The sequence below is a fragment of the Henckelia pumila genome, chromosome 1, assembly GCF_033568475.1.
Source record: "Henckelia pumila isolate YLH828 chromosome 1, ASM3356847v2, whole genome shotgun sequence".
In the NCBI taxonomy this organism is placed as follows: Eukaryota; Viridiplantae; Streptophyta; class Magnoliopsida; order Lamiales; family Gesneriaceae; genus Henckelia; species Henckelia pumila.
Window position 1 is genome coordinate 103499616 of NC_133120.1, and position 22695 is coordinate 103522310.

The following is a 22695-nucleotide window of genomic DNA, read 5'->3' on the forward strand; positions in this document are numbered from 1 at the left end:
CCGCTCCACCAAAGCATCGAATAAAACCCTGCCCCATGAGCCAGCCTGGGTCAATAGAAATGTGCTAAATATCATATATATTTGTATAAATAGCATTTAATTACATTAATTTTAAAGTTTAAACCCACAATTTTACTTCTTAAGTCAAGAGTTTAATTTTTTCCAATTTCGTGGCTCGATTTTTCTAAGCTATCAAGAATCAAAATATCTCACACCATAAGTTTTGGAGACTTTTCACATATTATAACTTTGAAAGATTTAATTAATCAGATATGATCATGATCTCATTCGTTAATCGTACTCATGGAAATTTTAGTGTTTGCATGTGCATATAAATTTCTCTTTATGTTGTGCACGCGCATTCTTTCTGAAAAACTCATATATACTTGGCATTGTTTGGTTTAATGTATTATTAATCTATGCATAACTTATCCTAATCAATTTCGTCTTATTTTCGTCATATTATTTATCTATTTATTAATTAATAATTTTACATCAATTAAATCAAATAAATTATAATCTATCCATCAAATCAAATAATGTATTAACTATTTTTTCTTATTTATTTTAATTTACATTATATTACTTATCTATGAATTACTTATCCTATCACTCAAACCAAACGGTGCTTTTCACTTTAATTAACCCTAGCTACAAATCACAAGTTCTAAATATGCATGCATATATGCATGTTAATATAAAATATGTACATGAAAGAAGTATTTTTTTGTGTCAAATAATTACAACTTGAAAAATCATTTGATACAATTATCATTTTATGAGAATCAATACAAATACATATTTTGCAACATTCTCGTGCTATAGATTCAAAAGAATTTGTACTTTTAAATTTATATTTGGATTAAAAGCTTTTCCGTTCTTGTGGGACTGGCATAAGTAGTATCTTTACACGCTAATCATATTTCATCTTTACAACTTTAATTTTTCCATTATTTGGAAACATGCACAGAAATGCATTTTTAATTAATAAATCCTATTTATGATATATCAATTAATAATATAAAAACAATAATAGAGAGAAACATTTTGATTTTTGAAATATAATTGGAGCATTAAAAAGGCTTAAATTAAATTAAAGAAAAACAAAGGTATAAATTAAAGAAAGAAGAAAATGGAATGGGTTCCCCAAAATTCCTAATATGCATGCATGTGTAAGTGTAAGCAAGTAAATACGCTCCAAAGTCGTACACTCTGACAACCTTTTCCCACCCTTGTCGCCTAACTCCACACTATTCTGTCTTTCTTTCTTTATACTCCTCTCAACAACACTACTTTGCATTCAATTCCAAATCTTACATTTTCAACAGTACTATGAGATTGAGATATCAGCCTAATTGAATCAGATCAAACCAAGAAAAGTCCTCTGCTTTCAACTACGAGATCGATGCAGACTCGCTCATCAAGTTATTCAGTTTTGAGTCCTCTTCTCTTGATCATTTTCACATGTTTTTCCTTGAAAATTAATCCCATTCGTGGAAATGCGGAGTTGAGAGCATTGACGGAGATAAAGAACTCTTTGGACCCGGAGAACAAGTACTTATCGTCGTGGACCACCGACGGCGATCCCTGCTCCGGCGCGTTTGAGGGAGTTGCGTGTAATGAACACCGGAAGGTGGCAAATATCTCCCTGCAAGGAAAAGGGCTCGCCGGGAAACTGCCGCCGGCGGTGGCGGAGCTTAAATGCTTGTCGGGTCTGTATTTGCATTACAATTCTTTGTCGGGGGAGATACCCAAGGAGATTGCTAATCTCACTGAGTTGACCGATCTTTATCTCAATGTTAATAACTTTTCTGGAACTATACCGGCTGAAATTGGAGGCATGGCTACTCTTCAAGGTTCGTGTACTAATTTTAAGTAAATTGTTACTTAATTACAAAAAATGTTTCCGGTAGAATCGGGGTACACAAAGTTTGAATTTTTATGATAGTTGGAAATAATTGATTTGCTAAGTTTGAATTTCTACTAAAGATGTTTGAAAAGTGGACTCCTTTTTCTTTTCTTTCTCTTTGTGTCTCTGTGCGTGAAAAGAATGGCTTTAATTGGTTCTATGTCTCTAGAAATCTTTGAATTATGCACCAAGTAATTTATGAACTGGATGCATGATAAATATTCATTTTCCGAAAATTTAAACCCGAAAATAGTCATCATGTATAATTGACTCTAATAATTGTAAAATTTGCAGTGCTGCAGCTTTGTTGTAACCAGTTGATGGGGATCATCCCTACAGAGATTGGATTCTTGAAAAAACTAAATGTTCTTGCACTGGAAAGAAATCAATTATCTGGACAGATTCCTGCAAGCTTGGGGAATCTGGGAATGCTAAAAAGACTGTACTTGAATTCCAACAAGCTCTCAGGTCCAATTCCTGTTGGATTAGCCAATCTTCCTGAATTGGAGTTTCTTGATGTACAAAACAACACGCTTTCTGGATTTGTCCCTCACTGTGAGTTGATCTTGATCACGAATTTATCCTTATATTTTGTCGAATTTATCGGATAAAATCTGATGCGGTTTCTCTTTTGTCATTTTGATCGATGAAGCTTTGAAGAGATTAAACGAAGGTTTCCATTTCGATAACAATCCCGGTTTATGCGGTTCGGGTTTTACTTCATTGAGAGCTTGCAGTTCTTGGGACAACACCAACATCAATCAAATAGACCCCTTCACACCAGTTATTAATAAAACAACCTCGAAAAGCGTACCCGAATCAGCTGATATTCCCTTATCCTGTAATCAAACACATTGCTCCAAATCATCCTCCAAGTTACCAAAAATAGGCATTGTTTCTGGAGTTATTGCATTTATCGTCATCCTAATGGCAGTGGCATTCGTTTGGATAGTTTGGTATCGCCGTGGCAAACAAAAAGTCGGGGATAAATCGGATAGCTACGATGATCATATCAATATCAAACAGGGCACAGGTTTTTGCGAGAGAAACCCCTCGCCTTTCGTTTCTCTCGAGCCACGAGATTGTAATGGTATGTGCCATGAGTTTATGCAGGGGTATAAGTTTAATTTAGAAGAGGTTGAATCAGCTACTCAGCATTTCTCAGAGGTTAACGTGCTGGGCAAAAGCAAGTTTTCGGCTGTTTATAGAGGGATTTTGAAAGACGGATCGGTAGTGGCGATTAAGAGTATTAGTAAAACAAGCTGCAAGACAGAGGAGAATGGATTCATGAAAGGATTGAGCTTGTTGAATTCTTTGAAACATGAAAATCTGGTGAAATTGAAGGGTTTTTGCTGCTCCAAGGGCAGGGGCGAGTGTTTCTTGATATATGATTTTGTTTCCAACGGCGGTTTGTCTCGGTACCTTGATTCTGAACATGGTCACAATGACATTCTTGATTGGCCTACAAGGGTTCAGATCATAATTGGAATCGCTAAAGGTTTGCTCACTCTTCCATATATATACAAGCGGAGATCTGAGTACTGTTAAGGAGCATCTATTTAGTTTGTCTAGTATGCAACATCTCTCACAAGTTATTATTTCTCTGACAGGTATCGAGTATCTGCATAGAAATGAAGCCAACAAACGTGCTATCGTTCACCAAAATATATCGGTCGAAAAAGTTCTCATAGACCAACAGATGAATCCATTGATTCTTGATTCCGGTCTTTTAAAGCTGCTTGCCGATGATGTTGTTTACTCGGCTATCAAAGTCAGTGCGGCCTTGGGTTACATGACCCCGGAATACATCACCACAGGTCGATTCACGGAGAAAAGCGACGTGTATGCTTTTGGGGTCATCATCCTTCAAGTACTTAGCGGTAAACGGAAGCTATCGAGTGGTACCAGAATGGCAGCTGAGTCCGGCAAATTTGAAGATTTTGTCGACTCCAATCTCAAGGGAGAGTTTTCGGAGGCTGAGGCTGATAGGTTGACGAAAATTGCATTGCACTGCACCAATGAGCTTCCTGAGAATAGGCCGAGCATGGAATCAGTAACTCAAGAATTAAGTGCTCAAAAATTCAACAAAATGATCCCCAATCACCCCTATTGATTTGACATATGGGTTCTTATTAAAATGCTTGTAGCATTTGAATTAACAAGCAAGATTGTAGTCTAGTGCTGTTATCCATGGCTTAATTTCAGGAATAAAAAGACCAAAACACCTTCACAGCATCAACTACTGAAAACAAGATTTACGAGAAAAAACGAACATGGAACAAAAATAATCGACAACTTACAGATCCGGTGTTGTCAATTTATTACATTCAATTTCGACTTTGTTCCCTAATTTTCGGTATTTGATGGGAAAACCCTTTTTTTTTTTTTTTTTTTTTTTTTTTTTAAAAATATTTGATGGGAATTTATATGATATACAAAGTTTCAAAAATCGAAATATTTATGTTTGCCAATACATTTTAAGATGAAATTGTTTTAGGTCTGATTTTAAGATGTAATTTGCGAGCATACAACAATACAATTATACAATATGATAAATTTAGTTATTACGTACATTTGGGAAAATAAGTTTTTTGGTCCAGTAATTTTATCTCCTTTGGGTTTTGGTCTATTAACTTTTTTGATGTGGGTTTTGGTACATTAACTTTGCATTTTCAGTATTTTTTGGTTCAACCGCATACGTGTCAGCATCTGATTGGTCTATGTAATCATTTTGGACCAATCAAAAGTTGACATGTATGCAGTTGGACCAAAAAACACTGAAAATGCAAAGTTAGTGTACCAAAATCCACATCGAAAATTTAATGGACCAAAACCAAAATATGGACAAGTAACAAGTTAATGGACCAAAAAACTTATTTTTCTTGCGGATAATGTTTATGTAACTACCGGATATTAATTTTTTTTCCTTGACGTTGGGACTCACAAATGAGCTATGCAAATATTTATTTTATTACTATGACAATGTAAGTCGTGATTCATTCTGAAATTTTATGTGAAAAAAAAAATTGAATGCCCAAGGAAAGAAAACAATTGTTTTCATAAATGCGTGAGAAAAAATAATAATGGTTGCTCATTAAATTTGGGGGCTTAATTTAATTTAATTTAATTTAATTTAATTTTGAAGGGAGTGGATGGGGGTTTCTGAATATTTAAAAAACGTCGATGGGAAGCCAAGGACTAGGTTGGGGGGTGTACGCAGACCTCAATCGCTTCGATTCTGTGTAAACGAAAGGAAAGGTATGCTTTTTCTGTCTTCTTCCACCAATTCATCGACCTCAATTTTCTCTTCTCGCATCTTATGCCATCGTTATTTCTCTTCAATTTAAAAATCTAGGGTTTAATGTATATTTATTTGCCTTCATTTTTTTACTTGACGACTATGCTGTGATTTTCTTTTGTTGCATATGGCTAGATTTTTCCCTTTTTCGTTTGCTCACAAGTATGAGAAATTTTATCATTTAACTGGTGACTCAAGTATTAATGGATGGTTCAGATATATATCAGATTTTGAGTCATTTTGTTTTCCTTTGACTTGTGATAAAAAGTTGGATTTTAGAGACCCCGTGTAGTCTGTGAGTGATGTTCATGAATTAGAAACACTATCTAATACTCGTGAATTAGGAAAAAAAAAACATTGAACAAATCGGTAAGACTTAATATGTAAATTAAGCTTGTGAAAATGCACCAAAGCTAAGAGATTTTCTGGAGAAATCTCCTTGTGAATTCCATTACCCTAATTGAATTACCTCAATATTTGTTCTCTTGTGCGGCGTTTTTTTGTGATCAAATGTGGCATAAAGAGGCTTCTTTAACATGGCAGAATCAAGAAATCAGAAGATATAAATGTTGAAAGGGAGGAAAGCCCCTGGCAGGGGAGAAACTGTGGCTGCACATTACGCCTTTGGCCCACTCGAAGATGATATAATTATAAAGCACAGGCTTCTGACCCGTACAACAACAACAAGAGGTGAACCTCCTTTGAAGAAACTGCAGAAGAAGTTCACCTCCTTTGTGCTGGAGGTAGAGAAAGAAGCTGATAACTATGGTGACTGTGAAAGGCTTTCCAAAGCTTTCCTGCAAGAGCTCAATACTTTTGAAATTCCATTGCTTAAAAGTAGAGCAGTTATTGATGCAAACATCAGAGAGAAGGAGAACTTCAATGAGTTAAAAGACGAGATAAATAGACAGATTTTACAGGCGCGGGATGATATAGAAGACCTGAAGAGACAATTTGAACAGAGCAAGATCGAGAGGCAGCACAAAGAGGAGTGTGAGGCGATTAGGAAATTGATTGCAATGCATCCACCCAGATCGACAACACAGAAAATTATAACAGAACTTGAGAAAGAGATAGCGATGTTGGAAGCAGAGAATATTGCTGGTTCAAGGACACTGGACCTTCGTAAAAAGCAATTTGGGCTTCTGTTGCATGTGGTTAGTAATTTTATTTTTCAACTTCTTCCGTGGTTGCCGTGTATTTTGTGATGTGGATAATGTCGAGTGTTTGCATCCCAGAAAAGATGGTTGTCTACGGGCTTCTGCTAGTCATTTGGTCTGATTATGTTACCAAATCACATGAAAACCTGGAACACCTCTCTCTATTCACTCAAACCTGTCTGTATTAGGAATTAAAAAGGATTTATTACTTTTAGTTTTGGCTGGACTGTATATATTTTCTTTGTTGGGTAAAAACTGCTCCAAAATTAATGACAGAAAGCACAATTTTCTTAAGACAGTATCCATTTCAGTTCTTATCTTTATCTCTTCTAGTCTTCTTATATGTTTCAATCTTATGCTGTATATCTTAATAAATTGTGATATGTGATGAGACTTGTCAGACGTTGTGAAAGATAGCCGTCTAGGCTGAAGATTTTTACTTGTCACAAATTAAGAATTATACACGGTCCATAGGATTATAAAGCATTCCTCAGGGTATTGCGTTAGTGTTTTTTCTCTTCCTCATGTAATTATACTTTTACTGCACTACTATATCATACACATTGCTCTAGTTTTGCTGATCTTACTTGAACAGAAATGAGAAGGGAACTTTGATAATTCTCGTACTCTTGCGGTGCGAAATTTGGATTTTTCTGAACATTATTGTTCCCTGTACCACTTGATCGCAGGTTGATGAATTACAGAACACCATAGAGGAAGAGCAGAGAAGCTTGATGGAGGAAATGAGAACAGCAATGGATGAGCATAGGGCTGGCGTGGAGGATGCCACTGTTGGTACCGATTCCATGCTTCTTGATTAGCTGTGGACAGCATCATAAATAGGTGACGTGTCTTTTACTCAAAAGTGTAGAAAAAAATACAATTTTATCTGAAAGCAACGTGTGCCGCACTACTGGTCATCATCTCTCAAGAATTAGCTACAAAATGGGAGTCAGTTCGTTACGGAGAGAGGAGCAAAAATTGGGGGAGTAGCATTTAAAAAAACCTTTAAAAGAGCTGGAATGGCAGTATTGTGCTAGGAACAGGAAGACAAACTTAAGGATTGAGGCCTGTGAAAGAGCAGTTTGTCTTCTATTTTAATCATAAATGCTTTCCAGTTCTTTGTTGTTCAAACGGTTCTGAGTGTTCCATTGAGTGCTTCGATTAAATTTTAATTTTGTTGAGACGATGGATTTCATATCCTGTTTAGATGTTTAGATGATTTGGACTAGGATGACTTTCATATTCACTTCACTTAGTTCATGCTATTGTAGGAGTAACTAACTTGAATTTTAAGTGCAATTTAATGTGTTATTTGGAAAACATATTTTAGTTCTCTACTCAAGAGCACGAGTGAAATACATTTTCAAGCCAGATCACATTTGAATTCAAGAAAACGAATTAACTTACTGATGCAAACTCTACCAAGCTCACGAGAAACACCGACCGGAATTAATAGGATGCTTTCACAAAATGATGTAATTTGTCTTCAAGTGTCTGATAACATATTTGCTGCAGATTTGCTATATCAAATCAAGTGTAGGAAAACTTAAACATTCAACATGTTCCGTTAAAAAAAAAAGGTTCCATGCTTACAAGTCATAAACACAAATTAAAAGAGCATTCCCACTCAGAGCTCTACTATGATCTTCCCAGTCGCATGGCAGTCCATGCTCTTAGCCCAAGCATCTTTACCCTCACTGAAACGATATTTTGAGTCGATAATCGTCTTCAACTTTCCTTCTTTCAGCATCCTAACAAGATTTTCCAAATCCTCTCCTTTCGGAACCAGATACATGGGCACCAATTTCTTCTTGGAAAAAGTGAGTTTCTTCATTATAGAAGTCCAAATTGAACCAACTCCTGGTGTAATATCAACCACCTTCCCTGTTTCACTCAGATTCCGCTCGAAAACAGACCAAGGAAACGCAGGTGCACAATGAATAACCGCGTCGTATTTCTTCCCGGATGGGCTCTTCAGAGCAGCTCCTTCCGGAGTATTATAATCAAGAACTTCGTCCGCTCCAAGACCCTTGACTAAGTCAAGATTCCGGGCACCACAAGTGGCTGTTACATGTGCGTTTCCGAGCTTCGCAAGTTGTACTGCATAATGGCCAACGCCACCCGAAGCAGCCGTGATAAGAATGTTTTTCCGGGATCCAGTTTGATCGAGCTCTACCTCTGCCGATTGTGTGAGCGCCATGAGAGCCGCGAGGCCGGCCACAGGTAGCCCTGCAGCATCCATAGCTGATACTTGGGGAGGTCTAAGCACCGTCAAATTTTCCTCGGCGACACAGTACTCCGCCAAGCTTCCTCCCATCTGTCAACAAAAATTTACACAATATATATTTCAATCGTCATAGATATACCTCTAAAAATGTGTCATGTTCCTATGTACTTGCATGCATGTCTTAACTAAATCTATGAGATCCTCTTGAATCAAAATCAAAACTCGACCAAAATTCCTGTAGATTAACACAATCAATATGTACACTGAAGCTTATATATCTTGGTTCCACTTCCACCCAGTAATTATAGATGTGGTGGCCAGGTTTTTCATTTAAATAGTTATCGAAATGACTTACAGTATGTCCAAGAATGGCAACTACTTTATCCCCAGGTTTGAAGTTTTTGACTTCGTGTCCAACTTCCACTACATCTCCAGCAACATCAGTACCTGTACATTTTCAAGAAACTTGAGGGAAATAGAAACACAAGCTAAAAATTAGAGTTGCAGACGACAAATTAATATTTCTGGGTTCGCCTTGAGACTAATCTTACAGGGAATAAAAGGAAACTTGAAAGGCATACGAAGAAGGCGAAGCATGCCCTTTTGAATTTTCCAGTCGATGGGATTAATGCTTATGGCTTCTGACTTTATTAGGACTTCGCCCTTGCTAGGACTAGGAATGGGGACTTCAACATGCTGCACCACAAAATAGTTCAATCTTCGTATTCTTTAGTTGAATATGAATGCAGGCTCCAGTGTTATTTATTTATTGATTGATAAAATAAATCAGTATCAAATAGGAACAAAACAGTAATAAAGATGGAGATTTTTTATAAAGTTTGCCTTCAAAGCAGCAGCTCCACCGCCATAACTATCATACTGAAGTGCATGCATAAACTTCCCCTCCATGATCAAATCAGAAATAATTTTATAAATCTAAGAGAAACCAAACTCAGCAATTATAAGGATCGGTTAAGAAAGTAATTCATTGTATATATATATCCAAACGGTGTGTGGCTTGTATCACAAGAAGTGTGTGGTGGTGATTTTGGAACCCTTTTTTTATTTTATTTTTAATTCCTGTGCATCGATCTCAGCTGTAGATTTTGCAATCTTTCTCTATCATCATACGGTCATTTGGATTATTTCTCATTTAATTAAATGCAACGATCGAGTGAAAATTTTGTGCTTTTCAGAGAGAGGCTTTGACCAAATAAGATGATTGAAAGAGATTACGTGACATCCGCCACAGAAGTAAAGTAGTTTGGAATTTTTCAGCATATTACAAAGCTTTCTTGATGTTGAATTTCTGTCCAAAATTTCTATAACCATCTTGCAGTATATGTAGCTTTTAGATAATCTAGTTACAATTTAAAAGGATACAGAGTAAACACTTCATATATAATCTTTACACAACAAAAATATAAAATAGAATATTATAAAGATTATATTTCAAAACATTAACATTGATTATCGATCGTTACTGTTCCACGACGATCTTCCCCGTAGCATGGCCATCCAATAACTTGCTCCAAGCAATCTCACCTTTGCTAAGAGGATGAACTGAATCCAGCGTAGTCTTGATCTTACCTTCTTTCCACAGTTCCACAAGTCTTTTCAAATCCTCGCCCTTAGGAACAAGCAGCAAAGGCACCAATTTCTTCTTAGAAAATGTAACTTTCTGAACTAAAATAGTCCACACTGCACGAATATTCCCCGCAGTAATATCAATCACCTTTCCATTTTGGCTCAGGTTCGGCTCAAAAACCGACCAAGGAAAAGCCACCCTAGCGCATTGTATCACCACGTCGTATTTCTTCCCCGACGGGCTTTTCAGGGCTGCCCCCTCTGGCGTCTTGTAGTCAACAACTTCATCGGCTCCGAGACTTTTCACAAACTCGAGATTTCGGGCACCGCATGTGGCCGTTACGTGTGTGTTTCCGAGCTTGGCTAGCTGAACGGCATAGTGGCCGACGCCACCTGAGGCAGCGGTGATCAGAATGTTCTTTTTCGGGCCATCTCCGTCGAGCTTTACGCCTGCGAATTTATCTGTGAGGGTGAGTAGGGCCGTGAGGCCGGCAACAGGAAGGCTGGCGGCTTCGGCAGGGGAGAGTTGAGGAGGCCTAAGGACTGTTGAATTTTCCTCAGCTATGCAATATTCTGCTAAGCCACCTCCTGTCTGTTTTGTAAAGATTCAGATTGCATTAGATCATATTTGAATTGGAGAGTTTTGTTATGTTGTTCACCCACTCGTGCCCACTCAATGTGTCCATCATGAGGTGACACTCAACTATTGGATGTGTTGAATTGTGCATCTAATAATTGAGTGACACAGTATGGTGAGATTTGAGTATTTATTCTTATCAAATCAATTGAGTGTTTAATCACTGAAAAATAAAAAAGAGAGAATATAATTTAAAGAAGGCTGACAATACTTACAAAGAATCCAAGAACAGCAACAACCTTGTCACCAGCTTTGAAATTTCTTACGTTGGGTCCAACCTCCACTACCTCGCCAGCAACATCCGTGGCTACAATCATACAAAATTCCTAATTAATTTCATAAAACATCTGATGACACGACTCTATATAAGGTTTACGTTAGAAATCGTTTTTCCACCCACATGATGAACATATAAGTATAATATAAATGAAAGTTTACAATAATCATGCAATACATGTCAAACAATATATTATTCATATCTATACATGATTATCATATTTTATGATAACTACTGCTCATCTCTTACTCATCACATCTATATAGCACATTTCTATGTCTAAATTAAAACTAGCATGTTGGATCAGCCAACTACTCTTATATCTAATTAACTATGCACATACTAATTAATTATTTTCTACAAGACAGACTGATTCATCATCTACAATAGAGAGAAATGACAAATAATATATACCAGGTAAAACTGAATGTCTTGTCCTATGTGACATAGTATTGATGTGACATGCATCAAGACATATATATAATGTTATATCTGCACTAATATTAAAAAAAAAACTAAAAAAACTAAAATAATAGAAGAAAAAATACTATGATTATTGAGAAATTTGTGTGATATAGAAAATCAATATTGTAAGAAAGTAAACATAACAAGTAAAATTCATTGAATAATACATGTTGGTAAAGAAAGTTATAAAATACATGGAGATGGAAAATGAATATATAGAATTAATGAATTAATATTACCGGGGATTAAAGGATTCCTAGAAAGAAAAGGACGAAGCAAGAGTTTAAGCTTATGAGTATTGGCGTCTACTGGATTCAAGCTGGTGGCTTCCACTTTTAGGAGCACTTGACCTTTTCCAGGATCAGGAATCGGAACTTCAACATGCTGAAGAATGGGAAAAAATACACATGATCATTATAATTAATTCTCTCTCAATTAAATTATCATAGAAAATTTCTTTTCATATCGCATCGTACGTATAATTAAATAACATGGTACGTACATATATAAAATAACTCAAAGATTCAGTTCTTTTACAACTTATCAAAGTTAGATGACAAGAAATCTACTAATAAGTAATAGGTTGATATTAAAAGAAATTAGTTCACCTCCAGACCAACACGGCCACCTCCATTACTGTGATACTGAAGCGCTCGCATCAGCTTACCCGCCATTTGCCCAATTCAACAACTAAGTAGCTAGTACTTTATTAATTAATAATATATAGATACATTAGATCCATTTTATACAAGAAAATGATCCACCTTAATTGGTCCTTGAGTAGCAAGCTGAGAAACTTCAATGGCGATCGGTCAAGAATGGAAGCGAAATAACTTTATTTGCATGCACGTACAATAATAGATTCGTGGCCAATCCTTAACCGATCATGGCAAATGCTTTAGAGAGAGAGAGGAATAATTTTATACGAATTTTTAGATATTCAATAAAATATTCATAACAAATGATTGGTCTATTTTAATAATTTTCCTATATATTGATTTCGTCCATTGAGGTCCACACGTTAGTATGCGTTATGGGTTGGGAACTTCGGAGAGACTTGGATGGTACAACTGCCCATTATATTCTTTTGACTTATAGTTTTTTTATACTAGTCATATTGGTCTTTTTTTTCTTTTTTTTTTAAAAAAAATTAATTTAATTTATATTCACGTTAAATAATATCATATATAGTTGTAAGAAATAATGAAGTATCGTATTGTAATTTGAATTTGATTATATTATATTTATACGAAGTCATATCATAATTTTAAAAAATTAGCGAATGACTAAACTAAATGTGAACATTAATAAATATCTGGTTTGGCTTCAATTGCAATACTTTTATCTATGCATGCATATGGCCGGAAACTTTAGCTTCTCCATTCGTAGGGAATTTCACACTTGTCAAGAAATGGTCGAGATCTTAGAAAAAGACATCGATCTCCTCTTTTTAACTTTCTCAAGAATTGACATTTAGAAAAATACTAACCTAAGAAATTATGCTACGTGCAAGACTGCAATCCTTGTACATACTTTTTTGGCATTAGTTTGGGCCTGGCCCATTAATCATGGGGTTTAATTAGAATCGAATGTCCATCTAAACTTGTTGGTTGAGCCCAAAAACAATGGGCCGCGTATATAGTCCACAAGTACCTTCTAATTTAAATTGTCAATTTGTCATCAGAATTAGTGATCGTGGACTTGACTAACTCGGTTGGGCCTTTTATTCAATGGTTCCTAAAAAGCAACACACTCGAAAGGATTATTCGTTAAATAGTCTGTGATTTTGTTGATTAATATTCATTGATTTTTCAAAAAAAAAATCAAGTTTTTATGTTATGGTTATGCTACATCTTGCGTTAAGACGTTACGTTACTCATCAATTTATCTTACGAGTATAAATCTGTAAAAATGTCTCACAAAAAAACATACTATTTTTTTTAAAATAGTTCAAATAAATTTATCGAGTATAAATTTGTAAAAATGTCTCACAATGAAATAGATTATTTTTTTTTTTAAAAAAAAGCCCCTACCCTTCTCTTTTATAATTATCATTGTGCAAGAAAGTTGTGCTTAAAAACGTAAATTATTTAACCGCAAAAAAAGTTTCTTTAGTGGGTTAACTTTATCAATTTTTTAAGGTTGTGTTTGATTGACGAATGTGATTCGAAATCCATGGAGTAGGACTGAATTTTCCAATTCGAGGATGTATTCCAAATGCTAATATTAGGTAAATTTTGAAATCCACAATGATTACTATTTTGCATAATTTGAAATTGAATGGATTAATCTGAAATTTACTTCAATTTTGTTCATCTGAGCAAGTCAAGAACAAAAAAAAGTTACTAGATTGTATGAATCCACTACCAGTTCATATATTATTCTCCCTTTATCATAACTTAAGTGGTAAGATAATTGAGCTGTTTTGGGAGAGTTACAATAATTATTTAATATTATTTATCGAAAATGACGTATATATTATAATATATGACAATTTGTAACCCCTAAGCCTAGTCAATAATTTAACTATTATACATCATATATCAATGTATCATACCAGTGAGTAAAAACAAAGAATCACTCGTCATGATGTTTGTCAATTTTTCCACTAATCAATTCACATACATTATGTATGTATGTATATATATACACACAAGCTACTTGTGCGACGATTCTATAGTTCTCTATCTGTATTGAATCGATCTGATCTATATTTGAAGCAAAAATAATAATATTTTTAAAATAAAAAACAATATTTTTCACTTAAATTATCATATATTGCACAATCAGTGTTCTAAAAGGCACCGCCAAGACCCGCCTAGGCGCTAGGTGGTTGCCCACCGCCTCGCTTTCTTGCTAGGCTATGTCTCTATGCGTTGCCCGCCTAATCTCTCGTCTAGGCGGCGCCCAAGCCGCCTACGCTGACAGAAATCCGCCTAGGCGGTTACTATTTTTATTAAAAAAAATTAAAAATCAAAAACTAAAAGAAAGACGCGAGCGAGAAACAAACACAGAAAAAAAGAAGAAGCGCAGAAAAGAAAGTCAAGCAAAAAATTAAATCTCATATTACATATGAAGACTTGATATTTATTAATATTTATGTTATTGTTATTATTATTATCATTAAAATTTCATAAGATTTTCGTACAAAAACTGAAAAACATAAGATATAAAAATTATATTTTATAGTAAAACTCATGAATATTTCAAGTTATTTATAATTTAGCTTTTTTTAAAAAAAAACCGCCTAGGCGGCTAGGCGCTAGGCGATAGGTTACTGCCTGCTTATCATCTAGCGTTTAGTTAGAACATTGAACACAATATATATTTTTTACATTAAATATAATACTTATGCAAATCAAAATGTATCTCAAAATATTTCTTCATAACCTTTATAAAGTTTAATTTAAAAAACGATACTTTTGAAATAAATAATAATATTTTTAACATAAAAATTAATAATTTTATAAATTGAATATCTTTCACTCAAATCATCATATATTACATAATATTTTTTGTAGCATAGTTAACAACAAAATTATATTTTTACAGTAAAACTAATAATTTTCGTAGGAGAACGGCTTGGGTAGACATCTTTCTCTTACATATGATAATTTGGAGGCCCACAGGGGCATAGGCGAGTTAGTAAGATCTGAGGTGACGTGAAAAGAGATTCTCCAGCGTTCGGGTTCAATCCTCGTGTGGAGCATATTTCTGCTGAAATATTATGGGGTATGCTTTGGGGGTTGGGTCATGTTGCTCCCTCCTTCGGGTCCTTGTCGCTCGTGCACATCTCTCGATTTAACCTCCGCATGAGTCAATTGACCTCTGATTCATGTGAAATGGAGCCCCCTTCGAAGTCAACCCTTTTTAAAAAATGATAATTTGGAGAAACATTTGGCAGTCGGGCCTTTACCGTACATTAATTAAAATCCAGCCTTCGGAGATTGACAAAGCATCATCCGTGATAACTTGATAAGGTTAAAAAGTCAACTTATTTGAACAAAAGAATAATGCAAACAAAACCTATCTTTATTTTCCGTACTTATTATTCGTAGTTAACTCCAAATCGACGATTTAGATTATTATATATATTTTCAAAAAAAAATTATTACCATTAATCTTTCGATACAATGAATAAAGACCTTATCTGTGCCATTCGCGTTGACTTTTATGTACTTTAAAAAGAAAACTCAAAAACAATTTGACAGACAAGTGTTATTTTCCATTTTCCAATTCTTTAATTTCTTTAATGTCTTATTTTAAAATTTGTCTTGCTTGTATTCAGTTGTAGTCTGACCTCATCATTATATTTAAAGATAATTTATATCTGTAAAACTAGTACTTAGTTAAACATATGCTAATTAAGTTACTTAATTCGTTATTAGGGTTTTGATATAATTTCCAATATTTGAGAAAATACTTCTTATAGGTATTTTAATTTATTTCTCTCTTTTTTGGATAACAAGTAGTATGCATGACCTTTTAAATTTAATTTTGATGACTAAATATGAGTGATCGATTTGTCAAATTATCATATAAGTATAGTGTCGTGTTGTATATCGTCCTATAAATTTATAATATTCACAGCACGTTGATTGACTTTTTATTAATGAATTCCTAGGGATTTTAAAAATAATTATAGGATAATTATTAAGCCATCCACGAATATTAAGAATGAGCTAGATACGCATTTATTCAACTCATTTTTTTTAAAAAGAAGATAAAGTAAAATAGTCGGCATGCAGTATTAAATATAAAGTCAAATTACAAAACTTGCATGCATCTATTAGAATTAAGATAACCACCACTCTAAAGAGCAACGTAGATAATATATGAACATCTGTTTTGGATGAGCATGTTGTAGCATAGAGTTTATCTATTGCGGTTTGTCTAACTAGTGTGGTTTATAAATTTTTTTTTTAATTTAATACAGAGTTTATATAATGCACACCAAAGAGTAGTGAATGTAAATTTTCACGTCATTAAAAAAAATGGATAAAATTGTGCATAAATATAGATGCATGAACCCAATATAATGTAATATCAGCATAACATCTCTCAATTTCATAATATATATATATATAATTAATTTTATAAAAATGGCACCAATATTACAATAGCGCAAGCTCAAGAATGCTTGGAATTAAAAACTAATTGATGCGTCAAATATTCGGTATTGAAAAATGCTATGTGTACATCTAACATTACACTTAATCTTATACTTTGCATTCAAAATCGTGAACTTAGCATTTCTCTTCGGAATATATCAAATTAATGCTTCAAAGAATCATCCAAGAACAATGACATGTAAAACGTACGTTTCGGATGCATGGCATCTATTTCGATATATATCATGTGAAAATTTATTTATCTCCTAATTAAGCTCAAACAACAATGAATTTATATTTTGGATTAACACGAGAAGTTAAGAGATTTGCTTGCATAAATGTATAAATCAGATATAGCTTGATTATTCATTTCTGAGGGAAAAAAAAAAACTTGATTATTAAGAATTCCAGCCGATAAAATAACGTTTACAAAATTTTATATGTAATTCAGTTTGGTCAGCTGCACCGAAACAATAAAAAAAAATTGCGATATAAATCTACACGTTGGATTTGCCTGGATTAATGTCAACCCTTTCGACATTGACATATACATATATTTTGCCTTTCCAAGTTGACTTTTTCTTTAATTTAAAAAGCCAATTTGGACACAAATCTTATTGCTTCTTTGAGCATCTAACCAAGGCAAACAAGAAAGACAGCAACAAGAAGAAGAAGATATGAAGCTAGTTTGGTCTCCAGAAACAGCAACAAAAGCTTATATTGAAACCGTAAAATCAGTAAGTATAAACATGGAAGATCTCATTACTAGGAACGATCATGCATGCACTAAATTCTTTTAACTTTTCGAATGTAAATTTTCTAGAACTGCCAAGTATTTCCCTAGTGAAATAGATCACCGAGTCACTATTAATTCCTCGTACAAATTCTATGTTTTGAACGATGTTGAAACAATATTGTTTCTTGGGTTAATTGTTATCGTTATTTGATTGTAGTGTGAACTTTTCGAGCAATCAAGCATCGCAGAGCTTGTATCAGCCATGGCAGCCGGGTGGGACGCCAAATTAATCGTCGAGACATGGTCAAGAGGTGGTGCAATCTCCACGAGCATAGGCCTCTCGATAGCGAGAAACCATACAAAAGGAAGGCACGTTTGTATAGTTCCCGACGAGGATTCCAAGTCCGAATACGTGGAATCAATGACCAGATCATCTGGTCAATCAGCAGAAGTAATAGTGGGGGAGCCAGAAGAAGCCATGGAAGGTATACAAGGAATTGATTTCTTGGTAGTGGACAGTAGCGTCAAAGAATTTGCAAGAATATTGAGGGTGGCTAAGTTAGGGATTAGAGGGGCTGTTTTGATGTGCAAGAATGCTAGTTCTAGAGTCGCATCAGATTTCAGGTGGCGGGCCGTGCTCGACCGAGAGCTGAGAATCGTGCGGTCCGTGTTCTTGCCTGTGGGGCAAGGGTTGGATATGGTCCACGTGGGGGCAAGGGGCGGAGGCTCGGCCAGGCGGAACGGAGAGAGCCGCTGGATTAAACATGTTGATCGGAAGTCTGGGGAGGAGTTCGTGTTCAGGAAATAGATGGTACTTGGCGTAGGTCGATGCCACTTTTGTCTGTTCCTTCAGCTTTATGTATTTGCATAATGTAAATAGATTTTGAGGAATGAATCTTAATTCCAAGTTAGCACATATCGTCTACATGAATCCAACCTATTGTCACCTTTGTTTGAAATTGAAAATTCTATCATCCATACAACACTAAAAACCGAGTTCTCCTGTGTGATTAATTTGGCCATCTCATTAACTTCGATCTACTACTTCAACTCCATCTCCTCCTGCTTCGCAATTACTTCCTGTACCAAATACGGCTGCAATCACTCCCAACTAAATTCATTTTTAATTGTATTTAATCCAATGATAATACAGATTCATCTTGCGAACTATTCGATGAGAAACAGAGAATTTGATATAATCTTCATTGCTTGTTTAGTTGTTACAGAGGTTCAAGATAGAAATCGAGACCAGATATAAACAAACATATGTCATTTATTGGTTTCTCTATTTTCTGCCACATAAATTATACAAAATCAACATGACAGGCAAAAAGACGAATATCAACCATTCAAACACGGAAACATCGTCGCAACCTTCAAAATCCATTAAAAAGCAACATCTGTTTTCTTATAAGCGAAGCAAATTTACTTCGATTCTGGATCCGGTGTAACTTTGCATCTGCTGTACGCCGTTGTTCAGTCAATTAAAAACATTTCTAGTTCGATCTTCAGTTAAGAAGGCAGAATTATACTTTACATCAGATTTGGACGTACTATCATTTATATGGTGGTAGTACAGGGAACTAAACTGTTAAAATCGATAAATAACTGAACCTTGGGCAAGTAAATGTTTCAACATCTGATTCTTTATGCTTCATCCGATCAGTCCCAGCTATCTCGACTTCTTCTGATTGCTTTCTTCTGAGATTGTGCTTTCTTACTGTCCAGTCGTTTCCGCTCCCCAATAGCAGACCTTTCAATGACAAAGTTCCATCACTTTATACACGAATCCAGATTACAGTAAGATGATTACATGAGAATGATATGGAAGATCTAGGCAGTCAAAAACTGGACAAGTCTTGAAAGGATGTGCAAAAGACTTTTCAATCAAGGACCAAATATTTTATTTGGCGAGTATGATTTTGATGCATCTAGGAAGTCCAAGACTTGTATCTCTTGACGGGAAGATGATGAAATTTAGAGTTTTTATTTTCAATTTATGAGGCTGATTGCTTCTACTCACCGCAACTAGATCCACTCGTAGACTAATGAGTTTACTGACCACCCCCTGCCCACATAAAACTACCACGTGCTGGATGATAAATGCAATTGTGTATGTTGTTCTGAGAGACTGAAAGACAAAGGAAACGGTTTTGTGACACAAATAATTCTTACAACTTGGCAATCTTCTTAACTGTCTCTTCTGTAGGTGGTGGAGGGACATATGATGCAGCATCAATGATTTCCTGCCTCATTCATTCAGAAATTATTAAAATAAGTACATATAATTCTGCTCGAAACCATCAGTCGACACCAGAGGCGTGGCCATACATTTCCATGAGTTAGGCCCGAATTTTTAGTGCCATGAAAAACTAAATATTACATTTAATTTACTACTATGTACCTGTAGTTTCTTTTTTTGGTAAGTGAATACCTGTAATTTTGCCAAAGCATCTTCCGTATTGCCCCTACAAACAAAAAAGACGTGTCAAACAATTGCTTTAGAAACAAAAGCAAAGGCAGAAAAATTTACTAGTGGGTAAATTATAACTTCTGAGTTCTAGTCTTCGTTGAAGAAATCACAATCTCCCCATCTTTATTGATTCGGTTTTTCTCCTGCAAATAATAAGAAAAAATTGAGGATAGCAAGAAAATTTGATGTTGAAATAATGCATGGAAACCATTAACACTGCATAAAGGATCATACAACTGTAAAAGTATATAATGTCCAGAGTCATATGAGAGTTTGCAACCAGTAGTTAGCAAAGGTTAAGATGATCCTAGGAAGTTTCACGTCAAATTGCCTCATGAGATACTAAAAATAATGCACATCTCAGCCAAATGTCTTAAAGCCTAAGCTGATAAAGTGAACTCAAAATAGAGGTTTTCGATCATTACATATTAGATATGAACATATCATAGATTCTTGGAGCTTCTGAAAAGGTTCGGGCAAGTGTTAATAAGATGGTGTTTTATGCACAATAAGATTCTACTACAGATGAAAAAGTAAATCGTACCAGGAAGTGGAAAAAAAAGAAAATTGAGATGCAAACCAGAGTGGGTGAGATTATATTTGCACTGGGGAAAGGCCAAGTCACTTAGGTACAAAAAAAAAAAGGCTTTCAATTTGTATAAGGAAGATAGTAATTGGACATAGGCAAAACATGAGCAATTATAAATTTCATGCAACTGTGTAATGTGCAAGAAAAGCATAATGCAGGATAACACATCATCAGTGCCAAAAATCGCATAGAAATAAAATAAAAATCTAAGTTGACAGCAAGTGTGGTAAACATAAAAAATAAAACACCAAAACTCACCATTTGCATAATCCTCTCCCTCACCCTTTCACTTAACCAATTTGCATTTTTAACATTAAAACGCATATCAACTTTGGTGTTCACTGCAAGTCAAAAAAGGTAAAGAAATGAGTGACTTCAACGCAGAACAAGATTGACTGATTAGACATAGAAAACAAGGAAAGAAAAGGTATCACATACCCTTGTTGACATTTTGACCACCAGGCCCACCACTCCTTGCATAGCTTATAGTAACATGATCTGAATTAGCTAGACAAGTTGAGTAATCCATGTGTCCTCATTTTCTAAGATAATATAGATACTATCTCAATAGTCAACATATCACTCAAGCAAATCAGAAACAAATGTTAGAAAACTGGCTTTGTAGCCTAAGACAATGCTTTTTTGACAATCAACATAAATTTTAGGTCTTACAATTGTAGGTAATAGATATATAAATAGAATAAATTCAGATCTATTAAAAACATGTTAAGACACTGATCAAAGCCCTGGTCATGATTCAGACACCACTGGTTCTGGTTCTGGTTCCAATGTAGATGTAACAATAACCAAACATTCTACCTACGGCACAGCTGTAGTTCCTAGAGAATTCATTCCAATAAAGTGAGAGCTTACTCGCACCTTACTGCTCAACTCTACTATACCTATATGCCTAGTGCTTCTAGTAACTGTAATTTTAAAACATTTGGCATTTTCTCCAAAACGTTTATTCTCCTCTATTATTGAGCTTTTGTTGCTTCACGTGAGTTATTCACAATAAAGTCCATAGCAATCAGACATAAAAAAACCACAATGAACATGAACATTGGCTTTGTGCGTACACGGGTCAAACAATGAACATGGTTTGAATATAAACATAATCCGCTAAAGTACAAGTAATTCTAAAAACACTCATGCAATTCTAAACAACCACGATTCAAGAGAGTCCTTTTAAGTTTGATCGGTGAAAATGACCAAGCATAAAAGCCAGATTACAGTACGAAACTAAGCGACCATAACACACGTTCATCTTCAGCCATTGAGAGCCGAATGAATATAAATTACATCCATAAATCGCAAATCGCAGATACACAAACACAAATTTATTTTCCTAAATTAACAGATGACGTTAAAAATAGTAAATCCCTAAAAAAAAGACTATATGAAACGGTACCTAGGGTGATCTTGGGGATTGGCTCTACACCGCCTCCAGCAGCTTTATACCTTTCCTCAGCTTGGTACAGAAGGCGCTGCACCTCAGCCAATCGAGCCGGAGACTTCTTATCCTCCCCTCCAGACTTCGTGGCGGCGCAGCGCACGGCGCAGCAGTCGTATGGAATACCACAATGAGCCGATGTGAAACCAGTGATCGGAAACACACGGAAGGAGATTTGAGAACGGGGAGTTGAGTGGAATATAGTTCGAGCAAAGATGGCAGTGGTTGTGGCTCTGATTGCTGCCATTTCACTAGTTTGTACGTTTGCGGCTAACCCCAAATACAACTGTTAGAAGCTCAACTTCTGCGATGGTGGACTGGTGCCACTCTATTTTTTCGGGATTTTTTTTTTAAAAAATATAATTTTCCCATTACTTTCATTTAATTTTATATCCTTTTTAAAATGTCTTAATTGTGTTTTTTTAAAAAAAAATCATCATTGATATATCAAGTTAATGGAACTTCAATTCTTAAAAATATTGTTATTAAATTATACACAAAAGTAATTAATTAAAGTACAATATATATCTTACTATATTATTAAAGTAGAGACCCTCTAATTAATAAACTTTCAATTAATTGATGAAACTTGATTTGAAATTATCATTATCTCCTAACTTAATTTTCAATAAAACCAAAATTATTGGGCAAAATAGTCATTTTATATAATTTCCTCTTTTTAAACATTAAAAGCTCACTTTGTGCCCTTTGATATTATTTTATTTACAAAAATGACACCCACTTTATAAGATATATATATATATATTTTG

At 34.9% G+C, this 22695-nt stretch overlaps 6 protein-coding genes across 13 annotated transcripts; 3 read left to right on the forward strand and 3 right to left on the reverse strand.

The window, feature by feature from the left end:
* The first annotated feature begins 1231 nt into the window (after positions 1–1231).
* Positions 1232–4135, forward strand: LOC140874927 (LRR receptor kinase SERK2). Its single transcript, XM_073278417.1, has 4 exons — positions 1232–1856; positions 2204–2464; positions 2562–3407; positions 3520–4135. The coding sequence occupies exons 1-4, from the start codon at positions 1406–1408 to the stop codon at positions 4020–4022; spliced, it is 2061 nt and encodes a 686-aa protein (XP_073134518.1). The 5' UTR covers positions 1232–1405; the 3' UTR covers positions 4023–4135.
* A 936-nt stretch (positions 4136–5071) lies between these two features.
* LOC140875223 (THO complex subunit 7A-like) lies at positions 5072–7609 on the forward strand. Of its 2 annotated transcripts, XM_073278850.1 has the most exons (4): positions 5072–5167; positions 5751–6364; positions 7057–7210; positions 7414–7609. In XM_073278850.1, the coding sequence occupies exons 2-3, from the start codon at positions 5774–5776 to the stop codon at positions 7186–7188; spliced, it is 723 nt and encodes a 240-aa protein (XP_073134951.1). In that variant the 5' UTR covers positions 5072–5167; positions 5751–5773; the 3' UTR covers positions 7189–7210; positions 7414–7609. The 2 variants fall into 2 exon arrangements, with proteins under 2 accessions (XP_073134951.1, XP_073134950.1); XM_073278849.1 differs by having other exon boundaries at positions 7057–7609.
* Positions 7610–7852: 243 nt separating this feature from the next.
* On the reverse strand, positions 7853–9553 carry LOC140875312 (chloroplast envelope quinone oxidoreductase homolog). The gene is made up of 4 exons (XM_073278973.1): positions 9441–9553; positions 9149–9293; positions 8953–9044; positions 7853–8687 (listed from the first exon to the last, which is right to left on the reverse strand). Exons 1-4 carry the CDS (start codon positions 9504–9506, stop codon positions 7998–8000), a joined length of 993 nt encoding a protein of 330 aa, XP_073135074.1. The 5' UTR covers positions 9507–9553; the 3' UTR covers positions 7853–7997.
* A 309-nt stretch (positions 9554–9862) lies between these two features.
* LOC140893319 (chloroplast envelope quinone oxidoreductase homolog) lies at positions 9863–12500 on the reverse strand. The gene is made up of 4 exons (XM_073302377.1): positions 12172–12500; positions 11803–11947; positions 11037–11128; positions 9863–10776 (listed from the first exon to the last, which is right to left on the reverse strand). The coding sequence occupies exons 1-4, from the start codon at positions 12235–12237 to the stop codon at positions 10078–10080; spliced, it is 1002 nt and encodes a 333-aa protein (XP_073158478.1). The 5' UTR covers positions 12238–12500; the 3' UTR covers positions 9863–10077.
* A 4773-nt stretch (positions 12501–17273) lies between these two features.
* Positions 17274–18375, forward strand: LOC140876222 (uncharacterized). Its single transcript, XM_073280132.1, has 2 exons — positions 17274–17411; positions 17628–18375. Exons 1-2 carry the CDS (start codon positions 17352–17354, stop codon positions 18216–18218), a joined length of 651 nt encoding a protein of 216 aa, XP_073136233.1. The 5' UTR covers positions 17274–17351; the 3' UTR covers positions 18219–18375.
* Positions 18376–18599: 224 nt separating this feature from the next.
* LOC140889988 (uncharacterized) lies at positions 18600–22252 on the reverse strand. Of its 7 annotated transcripts, none has more exons than XM_073297740.1 (8): positions 21884–22251; positions 20911–20970; positions 20731–20813; positions 19962–20026; positions 19815–19878; positions 19586–19656; positions 19025–19163; positions 18600–18869 (listed from the first exon to the last, which is right to left on the reverse strand). In XM_073297740.1, the coding sequence occupies exons 1-7, from the start codon at positions 22170–22172 to the stop codon at positions 19073–19075; spliced, it is 723 nt and encodes a 240-aa protein (XP_073153841.1). In that variant the 5' UTR covers positions 22173–22251; the 3' UTR covers positions 18600–18869; positions 19025–19072. The 7 variants fall into 7 exon arrangements, with proteins under 7 accessions (XP_073153841.1, XP_073153853.1, XP_073153844.1 ...); XM_073297752.1 differs by having other exon boundaries at positions 18600–18872; XM_073297743.1 differs by having other exon boundaries at positions 18600–18916.
* Between the last annotated feature and the right edge of the window lie 443 nt (positions 22253–22695).